Here is an 18302-nt window from a genome sequence, read left to right on the forward strand (position 1 = left end):
AGATGAGACCAGGTGTATAAACAGCATATTCCAAAAACTCTTTAAGATCAGATGTCAGGAAGTCAATACATTATTTCTCAGGATAACAATAGTGGCTAGTTTTCTGACCAGCTTACAAGTATTTAAAAGCCACAAAAACAGATCTACTGTGGATTAATGTTATTATTTCAAATACATTGGCATGGTTTGGATAGTAAAGTTGTTTAGAGTTCTAAATTAGAAATGGTTCTAGCCAAGCTACATTTCTCCTTCCTTGGCTGGAGGGATTCTGGAAAATATGGCATACTGGTTCTTCTAGGACAGGCATTTCAGTGGTTAGGAATTCCAGGTACCAATTGATATTAATCACTGCACAGTTTTCTAGGTCAGGGAACAAATGGGATTCTGACTTAGGCTGTTGTTGTTCAGTTGCCAAGTTGTGTCTCACTCTTTGTGAACCCATGGACTGCAGCACGCCAGGCTACTCTGTCCTTTACTATTTCTTAGAGTTTGCTCAAATTCATGTCCATTGAGTCGGTGATGCTACCTAACTGCTCATCTTCTGCTGCCTTTTTCTCCTTTTGCCTTCAGTCTCTCTCTTAGCATCAGGATCTTTTCCAATGAATTGGCTCTTCGCATCAGGTGGTCAAAACACTGGAGCTTCAGTTTCAGCATCAGTCCTTCCAATGAATATTTAGGACTTAGGTTTCCTCCCCCTTATCACAGATGTGAGAATGATTCATTAGTCAAGTTTGGGATCAGAGAGACTTCCTATCAACTCTCCACTTCCTCAGCATGAATGAAAACTTTGACTTGAAATATGAAGGTGGTTCATGTAAGAGGTTCTGAATTATCTGGATTGCTATTAAAACTAGAGACCTTGTGCGTGAATTGTTCCTAAAATTAAAAAATAATGGCCCTTGGAAAATCTTTCTTCACTTGTTTCTTCTGACACCCCCCCCCCCGTATTATAACATAAGCTAAAAAAATGAACTTTTGAAGATTAATAAACAATAAAGAAACACATTTGCATCTGAGAAACAAAAATTTATTATTTTACCATGCACAGCCCCCGGATAAATGTAATATTATCCTAGAAAAATATCTCATCTTGAAATAGTAGAGAAGTGATGATGAGTCAGTGGACTAGGGCTCTATTCAAGAGCAATTTTAATCTTTGTTTATTCATTTTTTAAAGCCAAGAATTCAAATCCTGAAAGCTGGAATTTTTCTAAAGACCGTCAAAGAAGGCCAGATTTAGGTACATATTTGTGGGGGAAAAGGGATCAAGAGTTACTGCTCAGTTAATTGTTGCAGGCAGATAGGTTTCAAAAGTAGTATCTCTCATCTGATCCATCAGGGTCGGAAGGGCTGGCACATGTTTCTGAATACCTGGGGTGATTTCCTGCAGGGCTACTCAGCAGCAGGGGGAGGTCCTGAAGGTGCGGCAGGTGGTGCGGCAGGGGGCGGGCCGGCAGCAGGTGGGGCGGCAGCACGGGGACTGCACAGAGATGGGCTGGCAACACGTGGTGGCCCAGCAGCAGGGGCGGCAGACCACGGCCTGGCAGGACGTGGGGCAGCAGGTGATGGGGCGGCAGCAGCCCTCCTGCAGGCTGCAGGGGTCGCAGCAGACTGGGCGGCGGCAGGGCTCGCAGATGGGGCGCGTGCAGCGGGGCACGCAGGTCACGGGGCGGCTCACGGTGGTCTGGCAGGACACTGGGCGGCAGCAGCAGGGGTCGCGGTAGCAGCAGGGCTGGAGGCAGCCTCTGCCACAGCTGAAGGAGGAGAAGGTGGGGCCGCAGCAGGAGACGGTCATGGTGGTGTGTGGGGCCGAGTGGGGTTGAGGTGGTGAGAGGAGTTGAGTGTTCTCAGCTGTGAGTGTCTTCCTCCTGCTCTGGGCCCTTTATATACCCTGGCCAGGAGCTGATGATCCCCATGACAAGCTGTTTCCTGGAGTTGTGGTTGCCCATTGAAATGAGAACCCCAGATTGGTGGATTCAACTGCTGAGGCAGCAATACCAGCATCGCTGATAGGTGCTTTTGTTTCTTCCTGTCTGCTTTTCCCCTTGAAATGAATACTTAATGATTTACATCATCTGAAAAATTACTCATTGAATAGCTAATCCTTCCAGACCATGTCATGTGACAGACGAGTTGAAAGTTTGAGGAATCCAGTGTTGCCACCATCACACTTTCCTCTGTTCATCATCCATGACTAAGCGTGGGACTATAAGGTTCATGAGTCGTAAGCCTGGTTTCTGATTGACGCTGAAATGAAGGATGAGTTTCTGGAAAACCAAAATGGCTTGTAAAAGGTGATGTGTACTGCTTCTGCAATGGAACAAATGGCCCAGTGCTTCTGTAAAATAATGTGTTATTTCACCTTGTTTATCAGGAAATAACCACCTAAGTCACTCAAGTAATGCTGTTTAGTGGCCTGAACTGGCCTATCACTTCATAGCAACATATGGGACCCTTACTAAGTAAATAGTGCTATACTGTAGTTTCTTATCACAGAGTAACTACAATTTTTAGAAAGGTAAGACAAAGGCAGGGAAGCCAGTTAAAGGAGACAAACTTTTCATGCAACAGTAAGGCCAAACGAAGTAAAGATTTTATTCGTATTATGCCTTTCTGAGTGTTCCTTCTTGAGTCTTAGGAATAACACCGAAATTGGAATATTTCTTGCTTCCTAGGTGTGACATAAGCACTTGTACTGAGTTCTTCTACACACATTAAAATATTTATAAAGGGACTAATTATCTTGCTGTTGTAGATGCTTTGGTTTGTTGGCTGAGGATTTTGCTTGCTTACATATCAAGTGTGAAGGTAGGCTTCTAAGAAAGACAAGGGAGGGACGTCCCTGGTGGTCCAGTGGTTAAGACTCTGTGCTTCCACTGCAGGGGGCATGGGTTCCATCCCTGGTTGGTGAAAGAAAATCCCAGATGACACATGGTACAGCCAAAAAAGATAATAAAAATTTTAAAAATGACAAAGGGAAGTAAGTGAACTGGTGATTGATAAGATTATTTTGTCTTTTTCAGTCTCAGCTAAGAAAAATGGGGGTACAGAAAATAAATGTAAATTGGAAAAAAGGTTAAAAATAACAGTGTACTCTTTTCTATTGGCATAACATTGTAAACCAACTATACTTCAAAAAATGTGACATTAAATAAATAAATGCTAAAAAAAGATAACATTGAACAAAGGTTGCTGAGGTAGTTGACACACTTCTGTCCACCATAATTCTGGTCCTTAAAGGCCTTTGAGTTTCTGATCCATGATAGTCTACCCCAATTTGTGGAAGGCCAAATTGGTGAAGTGATTTCTCCAGAGATGTACAGGTAAAAGAGTGGCAAAGCTTCAGCAATACTGCACACCATCTTTTGAGTACAAACACTGATGCATAACTCCTGGTCTTTTTCCAACTCTGAGTCACTTTAAAAGAGTGAACAGGTAGTAGTAGTAATCAAAAATTCTGTCTCATATAGGGAAATAAAATAAGAACTCGCTTAATTTATGGATTATTTTAGCATATTGTTATTCGGCTTAGAATATATTGTTGTTTGTTTAGTCACTAAATTGTGTTCAACTCTTTTGCGATGCTATGAACTGTAGCCCAACAGGCTCTTCTGTCCATGGGATTTCCCAGGGAAGACTAGTAGAATGGGTTGCTATTTCCTCCTCCGGAGAATCTTCCCCACCCAAGAATCAAACCTGAGTCTCCCGCACCTACTGCATTGGCAGGCAGATTCTTTACCTAAGGGATTCCAGGGAATCCCTTAGAATATATACAGAGATTCAAACATTAGGAATAGGAATACATCTGTAAACTCATTGCTTATTTTAACTGACAAACGGACATAGTCCTAAGAAATCTTGTGTTCTGTGATCATGGACTGTCAGAAACTTTGCTATTTGAAGTAACAATAGTAATAAGGGCTGTGCTATGCTTAGTCGTGTCTGACTCTTTGTGGCCCCATGGACTGTAGCTTGTCAGGCTCCTCTGTCCGTGGAGTTTTACAGGCAAGAATACTGAAGTGGGTTGCCATTCCCTACTCCAGGAGATCTTCCTGACTCACGGCTGGAACCTGTGTCTCTTGCATCTTCTGCATTGGCAGGCGAATTGTTTACCACTGAGCCACCTGGGAATCCCAAGTAATAAGGGGACATCCCACTATTGCTTGGATAGGACCGTAATCACCTTAACACAAAAGCAGTCTCAATATCCAATCCAGGGGGCAGAGAATCAGATACGAGATTTTCAGATACCACATTCCGCAGTTATCTTAACTGTGGTTTCCAGAGAAAGGAGACAGTAAGTCCACTTCACTGCCCAGCGCTGCTGGGACGACCCGGAGGGAGGGTATGGGGAGGGAGGAGGGAGGAGGGTTCAGGATGGGGAACACAGGTATACCTGTGGCGGATTCATTTTGATATTTGGCAAAACTAATACAATATTGTAAAGTTTAAAAATAAAATTTAAAAAAATGAGAGAAAAAAAAAAAAAAACAAAGCCGCATTTGGCTTTGAACCTACCATTTCACGTAATTTTACCTGAATTTTCCCATTCCTCAAAATCCTATAAAAACCTTTACCTTCACTTGGTGGGATGTCCTGTGTTTCTAATGCTGTGTGCTCTCCCTTGCTATAGCACACTAATGGACCTAAGTTTGTTAGAAAAGGGATGTGTCCCTGGCCTTTATCTCATGGGCTTTTTTAGTTACATTGTGCAAATTCCAGATGTTCTGCACGAGCATAATTGTTAGAGTAGAAGAAAGTAAACATTATCTAAGGTGGCGATAACTTATGGGATTTTTTAGTTGGATTGAAGAAGCATGTAGTGATGATGACTCTTTCTGATGGCCAGAAAAAGCCATGCCCTTACCTCAATAGTTTCATGAGTTGTGTTTTGTTATGAGTGTCATGAGTTATGTTTTTTTAGAAACTAGTTTGGGCGCCCTGGATGGTAGGACATTTTGCAAGTTCTGAAAATAGAAAATGCATTCTGTGTTCTCCAAAATGATCCTTAAAATAGCCTCCACTCATAAGTGTCAGAGATGGGAGTGGGGAAGATTGAAGGAAAAAGGGCAGGAGGAGGATGGGGAAGACAGAGAAATAAGTCAGATAGAGAAAGAGAGATATCAGAACCTAAAAAGAAATAATACAAGTAAACTTATTTACAAAACTGAAACAGACTCACAGACTTAGAGAATGGAATACTTATGGATACCAGGAGGGAAGGAGCTCAGGGAGAGATAGGGAGAATGGGATCGAAATGTACACACTGCTTTATTTAAAAGAGATAACCAACGAGGACCTACTGTATACCAAAGGGCACTCTGCTCAGTGTTATGTGGCAGTCTGGATGGGAGGGGAGTTTGGGAGAGAAAGGATACGTATATATGTATGGCTGAGTCCCTTAGCCATCCACCTGAAGCTATCGCCACATTATTAATTGCCTATACTCCAATATAAAATGAAAAGTTAAAAAATAAATTCTTTCTCCACCACCTGTCAATTTTGTAATTTAGAGCAAATACTTTAACACTAGCAGCCCCAGTTTCCTCATCTGTAATAACAGTCTCTGATGTTCTTCATAATCCAAATTTATTATAAAATCCACAAAAATGTAGACGACAGAAGATACGGGTATTGTTAGTTGAAAAGAGAAAATATTTTAGTTGGAAAAGACAAAAGGCCTGTGTGATCAGGGAACTACTGGGATTTATTTATCGAATTAAAAAAAATAAATATCTCTTCTAAGTGGTTTAAGTATTTATCTCCTTAAATCTAAGGAAGACTAAACAAGTAATCTTTTGGAGTCTCCTACAGCTTTGTGTTTAATTCCTTTGGGTTAGGGTGAAAGGGAAAGTGTAACTATCAAATGCATATATATCCCCAGTTCTTATTACCCCTGATGATAAACCCCTATTCATATTCATAAATCCTGCCATCAAGGACTCTTTCCTGCATACTGTAAATCAGCCTTTAAAGAGCCCTTTCATCCTGAAATAGCCTGGACCTAATCATGAATTTTTTTGTGCCGTCTTTATTGTATTTATTAGGAAATTAGTCTCTGGCAGTGGTTATGGATTATCCTGAAAAAAGTCTTCCCCCGAATGCCTTCCAACTTAAAATAACATGATGTGTAATAAGTAGCACATCTTTTGAGCCTGTTTGTTACAGCGATGATCAAATGTTCAACAAATATGAATGGTATTGAAACAGGCCAGGACGCTGTGGGGCCTTCCCAGGAACAAATTCCTCCTTGTCCCCGTCTGCTTTTTGTTTGCAGAAAAGCTTTAGCTTCCTAAGCCTCCCCCAAGTTCCAAAGAGCAAATTTAATAGAAGAAATGAGAAATACAGAAACAAAGAAAGACAGTCAAGCAAGACAAAATCATGATAGTTCAGCCATAAAACAAAGTCAAGGACTTTCAGTTCCTTGTCAAGGATACTATTCTGAGCCATACCCTTCAGTTGTTTTGCAGACACTAAACCCCGCATCAGGCAGAAGAAATTAATTGCATGCTGATCACACGCACAGAGACCCCAGACCAATTAGAATCAGAAGGTTGAAGGCAGATTCCTGAAATATCACCCTGTTAACCTCACTATCAACCAATCAGAAAACTGAGTGTGAGCTGATCCTGGACCCAAGACCCTCCTCTTCACCTTGCCTTTAAAAACACTTCCCTGAGAGCCACTGGGGAGTTCAGGTCTTCTGAGCCCAAGCTGCCCATTCTCCTTGCTTGGTTCCATGTTGGTTGCCTTGCAATCAACTCTGCACTTCTCTTCACCACAATGCAGTGTCAAAAGATTTGTTTTACTGTGCATGAGTGAGCAGATCAAAATTGGTTTGGTAACAGTAGGGGTGCTTCCTATGTGCCAGGCACTTTATAAACATTAAGTTGCTTAACTTATCCAGAAATCTACATTTATAAATATTAATTTTCTCATTTTGTAGACAGGGAAAACTGGAGGTCAGAAAATTTAAGTTAAACTGATGAATTTTTTGCTTTAAGTAAATATATAGCTTTTAGAATTCTTTTCATAAAGACAATTCCCTTCTAATGTATTTTGATTCAATAAATAGAAATTGACTACCAGCTATATTCTAAACATCAACCTCAGTAATGGGAACCAGGCAAATTGTGGCCCCTTCATTTGAGGTAGAGAAATAGATAATCTCAATACTATGCCTTGTGAAGAGGGAAGGAAGTATAGGATGTTATTGGCACAACTTAGGGGCACCTAACCTAGCTTGTGGGTGTGTGCATGTGTGTTCGTGCATGTTATGCATGTGTGTTTGTGTGATGGAGGTCTTCAGTTCAGTTCAGTTCAGTTCAGTTGCTCAGTCATGTCCAACTCTTTGCAACCCCATGAATTGCAGCACGCCAGGCCTTCCTGTCCATCACCAACTCCTGGAGTTCACTCAAACTCACGTCCATCAAGTCCATGATGCCATCCAGCCATCTCATCCTCCGTCGTCCCCTTTTTCTCCTGCCCCCAATCCCTCCCAGCATCAGAGTCTTTTCCAATGAGTCAACTCTTCACATGAGATGGCCAAAGTACTGGAGTTTCAGCACTTTAGCATCATTCCTTCCAAAAAACACCCAGGACTGATCTCCTTTAGAATGGACTGGTTGGATCTCCTTGCAGTCCATGGGACTCTCAAGAGTCTTCTCCAACACCACAGTTCAAAAGCATCAATTCTCCGGCACTCAGCTTTCTTCACAGTCCAACTCTCACATCCATACATGATGGAGGGCTTAGGACAGAACAATTGGAGAGGACTGAGCTGAATCTTGGAAATGACTCAGGGTTAGGTAGATGGAGAGGGTGGAGGGAAGGGGTAGATGAAAAAATATTCCAGATTAAATGAAGAACATGACAAAAGCAAAGACATGGAACTTCATGACTTGTGCCAGTTACTGTGAGAAGTTCAGAGTTGTTTAGAGTGAAATACAGTTGGGGAGTGTTGAGACATGAACCTGGAGATGTGGGCAAAGGACAAGCCACGGAGGACCTAGTGTGCTCAGACTTCCTACGCACGTGGGCAGTCTGAGGACTGGTCTCACAGTCCTGTACCACTTGCTAAGACTCATACCTGGATCCCTGTACCTCTTCTTTTCCTCTCCTGTCTCCTTCATCCTCTCCATCTGTCTTCCTTTTCATTGTTTGCTCATCTGTGTACACTCATAAACATGCACTAATGAATGAATCAGGAAGCGGGAGTGTTACAGGAAAAAATTAGTTTATTGAAAAATAAGCAGGCAATACATTCAAAAGATGGAGGGGAGAGTTTAAGCAGCCTCTGGAATTCAGAATGGCTTTGCAACACCCATTCTGGGGACTTTTAAAGATGGATTTAGCATCCATTGTGACTTCTGCTGATGGAGACACCTGCACGTTTGACTGGACATCTGCTTATATATCCAAATGGTAAAATATAAAAATGACTATTGTCACCTTATGAAAAAATGTCTATTTTTCTTTCAGCGTAATTAAAATGCAGAGTGGATGCTTAGGCTCCAGGATGTTGCTTTATAAGAAAGTGGGGTCTCAGCAGCAGGGGGAGGTCCTGAAGGTGCGGCAGGTGGTGCGGCAGGGGCGGGCGGCAGCAGGTGGGGCGGCAGCACGGGGACTGCACAGAGATGGGCTGGCAGCACGTGGTGGCCCAGCAGCAGGGGCGGCAGACCACGGCCTGGCAGGACGTGGGGCAGCAGGTGATGGGGCGGCAGCAGCCCTCCTGCAGGCTGCAGGGGTCGCAGCAGACTGGGCGGCGGCAGGGCTCGCAGATGGGGCGCGTGCAGCGGGGCACGCAGGTCACGGGGCGGCTCACGGTGGTCTGGCAGGACACTGGGCGGCAGCAGCAGGGGTCGCGGTAGCAGCGGGGCTGGAGGCAGCCTCCGCCACAGCTGGAGGAGGAGAAGGTGGGGCCGCAGCAGGAGACGGTCATGGTGGTGTGTGGGGCTGAGTGGGGTTGAAGTGGTGAGAGGAGTTGAGTGTTCTCAGGTGTGAGTGTCTTCCCCGTGCTTGGGGCCTTTTATATACCCTGGCCAGGAGCTGATGATCCCCAGAGACTCATGCCATTCCTTGTTAATATTCTGGCCAATCAAGTGAGGATTTAGCATTGACTAATACCAGTTTTGGTAACCCTCTACCCCTGTACCCACGCACACACCCCACAGATATTTTCTGTTTTCTTGTTTTGTTTATAGTCACCAAATCTAGCCACATGATTTGAAGCTAGTGAAATTTCCTTTGAAATATGCAATCCATATAAAAAAGAATGTGTTTTCCAAATTATGCTAGTATCTAATTACTTTATCCTTTGGCCCTGTAGTTAGCATTTTATTTCTGGACTTCAAAGACTCCCATAATTGCCACCCAAACAGTGACCTGGTATTTGCAACCATGCACATGAAGCTAACAGGCTCACAGTAGCACTCCAGCCAGCCCAGTGTCACCTGTTTCCCGGGTGTCTCCTCCATGACTAACTGAAAGGCAGGTTTGTGGTTCTCCATATGAGGAGGGCTACATGGCACCCAGGATGGCTGCCACACGGTTTAATCACTCCTCCCCAGGAGGGCCTGGGTGGTCCTGGTGGATTCTGTACCCTCCTCACCTTCCAAACCAAACTCAACCTCTACCTTAATGATAAAACCCTCATCAAGCATCCATTGCAATTTTTATCTGTGTAATTTCTCGGGGTTGTCATTGCATGTGTAGATTCTGCGAAGAGATGGCAGAGAACTTATACATATATCTCCTCATTTTATGAAAAGGGTCATGTGGCTTCACCATGGTCACCTCATGGGGTCCCAGTCTCCTCATTCCTCAGTAAACAACGTCTACTGTGACTTTTCTGTTTATCAGCCTTTGCAGATGATATAGTTGTCAGACAGGAGAGAGAATATCTTAAGTATTTTTTCCTTCCCCAGTTTTACTGGAATATAATTGACAATCTCAAGTAGGGATCACTTAGAGTGATTGTTGCCGTTGTTTAGTCGCTAAGTTGTGACCTCATGGACTGGAGTCCTCGCCAGGCTCCTCTGTCTATGGGATTCTGGAGTGGATTGCCATTTCCTTCCCCAGGGCATCTTCTCGACCCAGATTCTTTACCCCTGAACCACCGGGGAAGTCCCCAACTAAAAATGAATGAGGAAACAATTTACCCCAATGACAGATAATCCAAAAGGGCCTCAGGGCTTGCAAGCTAGGCCAGATCTGTGCACCAGCACAGAGAATCAATAGAGGTTGACTTATTAGAGCTGGGATGGGGTGGGGGAACCGCTTTTTCCCAGGTCTTAAAGTATAGTCTTGCCTGGAGAATCCCAGGGACTGGGGAGCCTGGCGGGCTGCCGTCTATGGTGTTGCACAGAGTCGGACACGACTGAAGCGACTTAGCAGCAGCAGCAGCAGCAGCAGCAAAGTATAGTCTGGCTTCCCTTGGTAGCACATTGTGGCTCTGTGAGATATGCACTTGTCTAATCCCTTTTATTGTTTTTTAATTGTACCTTCACCCTATACTTTACCCTTTATGATGAGTTCTATAAATTTGAATCTTATGTATGAAGTACATTTACACGTTTCCTTTGAATTAAAAAAAAAAAAAGAATCCTGTCCTGTCAGCCATGTGCTAAATGGAAAAAAAAGGGCCAAGAGCTTGCAAATCACTAATCAAATGCTTTTAAAATGTCATTTGTCCTAAAATTACCCCCTTGAGCTACAAGGAGGAGGCTTTTTGTTGTTGTCATGAGGGTATCAGTTTTATTTTTCCTTCAATGATATCATGAAAGATATCACGAATGTGAATTATATCAAGTTCATTCTCTATATTCCTCATGCCAAGATACTCTCTTGGCTCCTTTTATAATATTAGTTGATTTTTACTGTACAGACTAAATGTTCTCTGACATAATGTGGCTAGAATTACATAAAATATTGTGGGCAAAGTCACATTTTAATTTGATATAAGGGTAATATATTCTGATTTGCTTACAAATAACATTTTTATTTATGACTTACATTCTGTGGAAATTTTTGGCCTCAACAGTCCTTCGAATTAATGTATCACAGTTTTACAAGGAATTTCTTAACTAGGCCCTTACTGGAAGCTTATACGCATTTTCCCCTAAGAACAGTTTATAATAGTTCCCTCTGGATGTATCGTTTTGTTTGCTGATGCTGTGAGCACTGGTTTTTCTTCTCAGTATGTAAGAGCTTTAAGTTACTATATGTATCGAGTACTAGGAGACACAGAAGAGGTGTGTTTGATCCCTGGTTCAGGAAAATCCCCTGGAGTAGGAAATGGCAACCCACTCCAGTATTCTTACGTGGAAAATTCCATGGACAGCAGAGCCTGGTGGACTAAGTCTGTGGGTTTTCAAAGAGTCAGACGCAAGTGAGCATGCACACACACGTACACACATGCACATTCCAGGGACTATAATAGGTATCTTTACCTGTCTTATTAGTCATCATAGCAATCAAATGAGTTACATATTATTACTTCTGTAGATAAAGATTTGAACCTCAGCGAGTTTAAGTAGTTTGCCCAAGGTTATACAGTTCTTAAATAATTGGAATAACACAGCTCTCAAGAGTCTGTGTTACATCCCAAGTATGTCTGACCCTTAAACTTACGTTTTAACAAACATGCTTACAAAATCCAGTGGGATTTTTCTTCACTTTAAGATGAATAATTTCACTTTTTACTATTCTTAAGTGCTTTTAAAAATATTTGCATTTATTTTTAAATAAACTATTGAGATATCTTGCATGTCCTTCGATTTCAGCCTCATGCACAAAGTGGTCTGTGATGGTCCTGTTCCTGAAAGCGCTATGTCTATCAGGGACTAGTGGGGTTACCATGAACTGGGGAGAAGCACATCCTAGCATTTCAAAATAAAATTAGGGGTAGGGATCAAGGGGCTTCCCTGGTAGCTTAGGCAATAAAGAATCTGCCTACAATAAAGGAGACCTAGGTTCGATTCCTGGGTCAGGAAGATCCCCTGGAGAAGGAAATGGCAACTCACTCCCAGTATTCTTGCCTAGGAAATCCCATGGATGGAGGAGCCTGGCAGGCTTACAGTCCATAGAGTCACAAAGAGTCAGACATGACTGAGCTACTAACACTTTCCCCTTCAGGGGATTAAGAGATACGAACTGTTTTGTATAAAATAGATAAGCAACAAGGATATATCATACAACACAGAGGACCATAACCAATAACCTGTAATGGAGTATAATCTATAAAAATATTGAATCACCATGCTGATCCAATATAATATTGCAAGTCAACTAAACTTCAATAAAAAATAAAACAAAATTTCAAAATAGAGACTGCATCTCATATGGCATATCATAAATGTCTTAAAGCTTATTTTGCAGGGTTTTTCTTTTTTTTCCAGGCATTATACACCCAGTCCATTAAGTAGTCAAGATACTCTTCAACTGTGAGGCTTGATACCTTTCATGTTCTTCAGAAAGAGGGACAGTCCAAACCTGTGCTCCTGCAATTGGCTTGGGGTTGAAGATGCCCTGTGGATTGTGTTTGGAGTCTCCACAGCTATGGAAGGAAAACCTGTCCTCACTAGTGCATGATGAGGGAAATGAGTATCTGGCTCTGCTTATACATTAGCGTGTGCTTTTCCCACTACACAAACTGCATGTTCTCCATAAAGTAAGACTGGGTCTGTGGTGGCAAAGATGAAGCAAAGTTGGGGCCCCTCCTCTTTGCCCCACGTGCTGGGGTGATGGTTGGTCTCCAGGGGGTTATCCTGACTCTCCCCCTCTGTCTGGTCAGCAGCCTTTCCTTGCAGTCCACGTTGGGGCTGTTGTGCTGGAGTTTTGTGGACAGGAACTTTCTCTTGTTGACCCAAAGCCTGCTTCCCAGCTCTTCTCTTCTGGGCCGTGGAGCACTGCTGGTCCTGGAGTGTCTCCTGGGGAGGTAGGGTGTGCCTGTGGCTCTCCCTGGTTATGGGGACACCAGTAGTGGGGCTCTCAAACAGTGTTCAGCCACAGGAACTCACAGAGGCAGACATCCTGCCTGGGCCATCAGCGACAAATCATAAGAACTTAGTTTTATCTATAAACCTGGAGATTATTATTAATCTAGTCTTCCAGAAAGTTGAGATAAAATCAAGTCCAGCAAAACACTTGGGCATTCCCCTATTGTTATTTCATTTATGGAAAACTATCTGGTTAATCTTTTCATACCAATTGATATATTTACTAGTTTCTCATTGCCACCACAGTTGAATTAGTCAACTCTTGCTGCATAACAAATAATCACAAACTCTTATAACATACAACAGCAAGTATTTATTTCTTGGCCACTTGTCCGCAGTTCAGTTGAGTTTGGCTGATTTTTAAGGCTGGTCTTGGTTTCTGGCCATGGATTAGTTTTGGACTTCCTTCTGAATTCATGTTTCCAGAATCAGCAAATAAAAATACACATCTCTCAGTTAAATTTGAATTTCAAATAAGCAACAAATAATATTTTACTGTAAGTATATAATATTTTAGTGTAAGTATATGTAAGTATGCATAGGGCATCCTTACATAAAAAATTATTTGTTGTTTATCTGAAATTGCAGTTTAATGAGGCATCCTGCATTTTACCTAGTAACCCTATTTCTGACAGCACAAGGGAGCAATTCCCATCATGCAAACACATTCCAAATCTTGGCTAGGGTTGTGTCTTCTAGTATCCCATTGGCCAAAGCAAGTCACATGGTGAAGTCCAAATCATGGCTAGGAAATGGGGAGAGGACACGTCTCCCAAAGACGCAGGAGAGGCAGACAGTAAATATTAGTGAAGAGTGATCTAATCTGCCAGAGTGCAAATTAGTTACTTTATAACCTTTGTTATGAAGCTTGAATAAAGACTTTTAGAAAGTCCAACTGGATTTCATCCTCTGGATCTCCATTCATGTGGGTAACTTTCGTTTTACTTACTCTTTTCATCCTGATCAACCAAGAAATGTCATTGATTAAACAGGGGCTGCTTGGTTTCTCCATAAGAAATTCATGTTATCTGTCTCCTAATAGTTTGTCTTTGATTAGGTATTCAACAGGCAAAAGTATGGGAATGGCACTGATTTTATGAAAGCAGCTATTGATTTAATCAAATATTTCATTAGAAATCCTATTTCATTGTGTACCAATTATTTCAATGACTAGCAGACAAAATTTTCTCTTGGGAAAGTTAATTGAAGGACTTCAGCAGCACGGATACCAAATTGATATGAAATCTCCCCCCTGACTATATATATGCATATATATGGATTCTGGACATAATTTTTTGTTTTATTTATTTATTTGTTGACCATACTGAGTGACTTGCAGGATCTAACCTAAGTCCCTGGCAGTGAAAGCACTGAGTCCTAATCACTGGACTGCAAAAGAATTCCCATTCTCCACATCACTTTCATTTTTTGGCTGTGCCATGGCATGCAGGATCTTAGTTTCCCAACCAGGATTTTTTTTTCTTTTTTTTTTAAAATATAAATTTATTTATTTTAGTTGGAGGTTAATTACTTTACAATATTGTATTGGTTTTGCCATACATCAACATGAATCCACCACAGGTATACATGTGTTCCCCATCCTGAACCCTCTTCCCTCCTCCCTCCCCATAGCATCCCTCTGGGTCGTCTCAGTGCACCAGCCCCAAGCATCCAGTATCATGCATCAAACTTGGACTGGCGATTCATTTCATATATTAAACTGTGTCCCCTGCAGTGGAAGCGCAGTCTTAAACTGAACCACCAAGGAAGTCCCTGGATATAATTTTTAAAATAATAAATTTCTTGTATTGTTTTGGGGATGTAAACTGATACAGCCACTATGGAGAACAGTATGGCTATTCCTTAAAAAACTAGAAATAAAACTACCATATGACCCAACAATCCCACCACTAGGCATATACTCTGAGGAAATTGTAATTCAAAAAGACGCATGTACTCCAATGTTCATTGCAGCACTACTTACAAAAGCTAGGACATGAAATCAACCTAGATACCCATCGACAGAAGAATGGATAAGGAATTGTGGTGCATATATACAATGGAATACTGCTGCTGCTGCTGCTAAGTCGCTTCAGTCGTGTCCGACTCTGTGCGACGCCATAGACGGCAGCCCACCAGGCTCCCCCGCCCCTGGGATTCTCCAGGCAAGAACACTGGAGTGGGTTGCCATTTCCTTCTCCAATGCATGAAAGTGAAAAGTGCAAGTGAAGTTGCTCAGTCGTGTCCGACTCTTCGTGACCCCATGAACTGCAGCCTACCAGGCTCCTCCATCCATGGGATTCTCCAGGCAAGAACACTGGAGTGGGCTGCCATTTCCTTCTCCAACAGTGGAATATTACTCAGCCATAAAAAGAACACATTTGAGTCAGTTTTAATGAGGTGGATGAACCTACAGCTTATCACACAGAGTGAAGTGAGTCAAAGAGAAAAACAAATATCATATATTAACACATATATATGGAACCTAGAAAGATGGTACTTATGAACCTATTTGCAGGGTAGCAGTGGAAATGCAGACATAGATAACAGACTTGTGGACACAGTTGGGGGAGGAAAAGGTGGGATGAATAGAGAGAACAGCACTGAAACATATACACTGCCATATGTAATAGAGATAGTTGATGAAAATTTGCTGTATGATGCAGGGAGCTCAAACCCAGTGCTCTGTGACTACGTAGAGGAGTGGGATGGGGTGGGAAGTGAAAGGGAGTTTCAAGAGGGAGGGGACATTTGTATGCCTATGGCTGACTTATGCTGATATATGGCAGAAACCAACACAATATTGTAAAGAAATTTTGAAAATGTTAGTTGTTCAGTCGTGTCCAACTTTTTGTGGCAAGGAAATTATCCTCCAATTAAAAATATAGAAATTAATAAAAATTCAAAAAGAAAGAAAACAAAAGTTTCCAGACTCCAAAATGAAGCTGGAACTTCAGACCAAATTTTTCAATCTGTGAACTGATGCTGAAGCTTCTTCAGGATATGAACCAATGACTCTGGGCTAGGGTTTTAACTCCCTTACTGGGCCCAAAAGATTACAAAAGAGTCTGGAAGGATCTCTCATCTGAGATAGCCAGAACTGTAAATTCTTAGCAAGAGAAGCCCAGTGAATCTTATTCTATGTGAATGTTGATAGAAGGAAAACAAAATCTATATGTAGAACTGTTTGCAATATAAATGAGTTTAAAATCCAATTTTACTCTTTGCTATGGTGTAGGAATACCAGGCTGAGAAAATCATCTGTCTTGGGCCAGAGAAATCCCTGGGACTCCCAGCAACAGCAAGGTCTAAACCATTATGAGGGTGAACCAGTGGAGATCCATTTCCTCTTGTGATGTGTCATTATTTATCATGAGTTAATGTTCTTCAGGAATTGTTTTTGCCTTAGAACTTTCGCGTTCCTTGGGTGTGGAAGCACTCTATGACTGTATTTTTTATTTACTAACCAACTATTGGTCTTGGTTGCCCCTGAATACTGGGGGTTCTACTCTTGTCAGTTTGATGTTATGATGACAAATAATACTTTCCTCCACTCCTTCAACCATGTGGTTACCTAACACCAGAAACCACACAGTTCATCTGTATAATGGTGAAAATCGTGGCTTCCAAAGTCTTTTAGGGACTTTCCTTCGGTGAAATTGCTTTTTCAGCTGGGATGGGGGATGGGGGATGGAGGGCACTGGAGAGTAAATATTCCATTAATCCATAGTAAATATTAGCTTTAGCAGGAGATGACTGGAGAATTTGTCCAACTGCCATACCTCCTCCTAAATCACGAAGATGTTCTGGGTTCTATGTCTTTTGAGATCAAGCCAATAACAATGAACTCTTTTGCGTCAGAGTCTCTTTCCATGTCTTCTGCAAAGCTTCAATAGTCTTAGTCTCTTGATAGAAGAAGTGAGAGAGATGGCACTCTCTGCCACTTGACATTTATTTTTTTGGCTGGTGGTTTGTAGTTTTGTTAGTTATTATTATTTTTATTGGACTATAATTGCTTTACAGTGTTGTGTCCATTTCTGCTGTACAACAAAGTGAGTCGGCTCTATGTACACATATATCCTCTCCCTCCTGAATCTCCCTCCCCACCGTCTCAGCCCTCTAGGTCCTCACAGAACATGGAGCTGAGTTCCCTGTGCTATACAGCAGCTTCCCACTAACTACCTATTTTACACATGGTAGTGTATATATGTCAATGCTATTGTCTCTTTGCAGGGAAGGAATAGAGATGCAGACATAGAGAATGGACTTGCAGGCACAGTGGGAGAAGGAGAAGGTGGGACAGATTGCGAGAGCAGCATTCCCTCTTGACATTTTCACTTTTGCTTTTTTAAGTAAAAAATCTCTTTTGGCTTTTTCCATCATATCAAATCTCAAGTGTATAGGGGTCATACAGTCTCTTTTGTTACTCAGTCAGTCAGTTCAGTCGCTCAGTCGTGTCCGACTCTTTGTGACCCAATAAATCGCAGCACGCTCGGCCTCCCTGTCCATCACCAACTCCCGGAGTTCACCCAGACTGACATCCATCGAGTCAGTGATGCCATCCAGCCATCTCATCCTCTGTCGTCCCCTTCTCCTGCCCCCAATCCCTCCCAGCATCAGAGTCTTTTCCAATAAGTCAACTCTTTGCATCAGGTGTCCAAAGTACTGGAGTTTCAGCTTTAGCATCATTCCTTCCAAAGAAATCCCAGGGCTGATCTCCTTCAGAATGGACTGGTTGGATCTCCTTGCAGTCCAAGGGACTCTCAAGAGTCTTCTCCAACACCACAGTTCAAAAGCATCAATTCTTCGGTGCTCAGCCTTCTTCACAGTCCAACTCTAACATCCATACATGACCACAGGAAAAACCATAGCCTTGACTAGACAGACCTTTGTTGGCAAAGTAATGTCCCTGCTTTGAATATGCTATCTAGGTTGGTCATAACTTTTCTTCCAAGGAGTAAGCGTCTTTTAATTTCATGGCTGCAGTCACCATCTGCAGTGATTTTGTTACTAGGAAGGTGACAAATTTTCACAACCCGTGAGCAACTAATGTCAGGTGCACACTTGGGACCCTTCTGCAGTCTGGAAGTTCTCATTTTCCTTATTTCTCTTCTCTTAAATATGAAGAGCTGTCATTACATGGAGCCCCATCTCTGCCAATAATTGCAGCCAAAACTTTCTCATTGTAATTCATAGAGGTGGGAATCCATATCACCTACATGAATCAATGTTCTTATTTATATTCAAATAAGTGGAAGACAGGGAGGAAGGGATCCTCAGGACTGACATTGACTTAGTAGAGCT

The 18302-nt window shown here is 42.2% G+C and overlaps 2 protein-coding genes across 2 annotated transcripts; both read right to left on the reverse strand.

Moving 5' to 3' along the window:
- Positions 1-1396: 1396 nt before the first annotated feature.
- Positions 1397-1832, reverse strand: LOC102285173 (keratin, high-sulfur matrix protein, IIIA3). The gene has a single exon (XM_005899587.2). The coding sequence runs from the start codon at positions 1793-1795 to the stop codon at positions 1397-1399; it is 399 nt and encodes a 132-aa protein (XP_005899649.1). The 5' UTR covers positions 1796-1832.
- A 6712-nt stretch (positions 1833-8544) lies between these two features.
- Positions 8545-8941, reverse strand: LOC102284895 (keratin, high-sulfur matrix protein, IIIA3). The gene is given in 2 exon segments (XM_005899586.2): positions 8545-8593; positions 8595-8941. Coding segments are annotated over 2 exon segments (396 nt in total).
- Between the last annotated feature and the right edge of the window lie 9361 nt (positions 8942-18302).

This window comes from Bos mutus, chromosome 19 (assembly GCF_027580195.1).
Source record: "Bos mutus isolate GX-2022 chromosome 19, NWIPB_WYAK_1.1, whole genome shotgun sequence".
NCBI lineage: Eukaryota > Metazoa > Chordata > Mammalia > Artiodactyla > Bovidae > Bos > Bos mutus.

Excerpts from the sequence above, each read along its gene's own strand:
- LOC102285173 (XM_005899587.2), bottom strand. The coding sequence starts at position 1,795 with ATGACCGTCTCCTGCTGCGGCCCCACCTTCTCCTCCTTCAGCTGTGGC.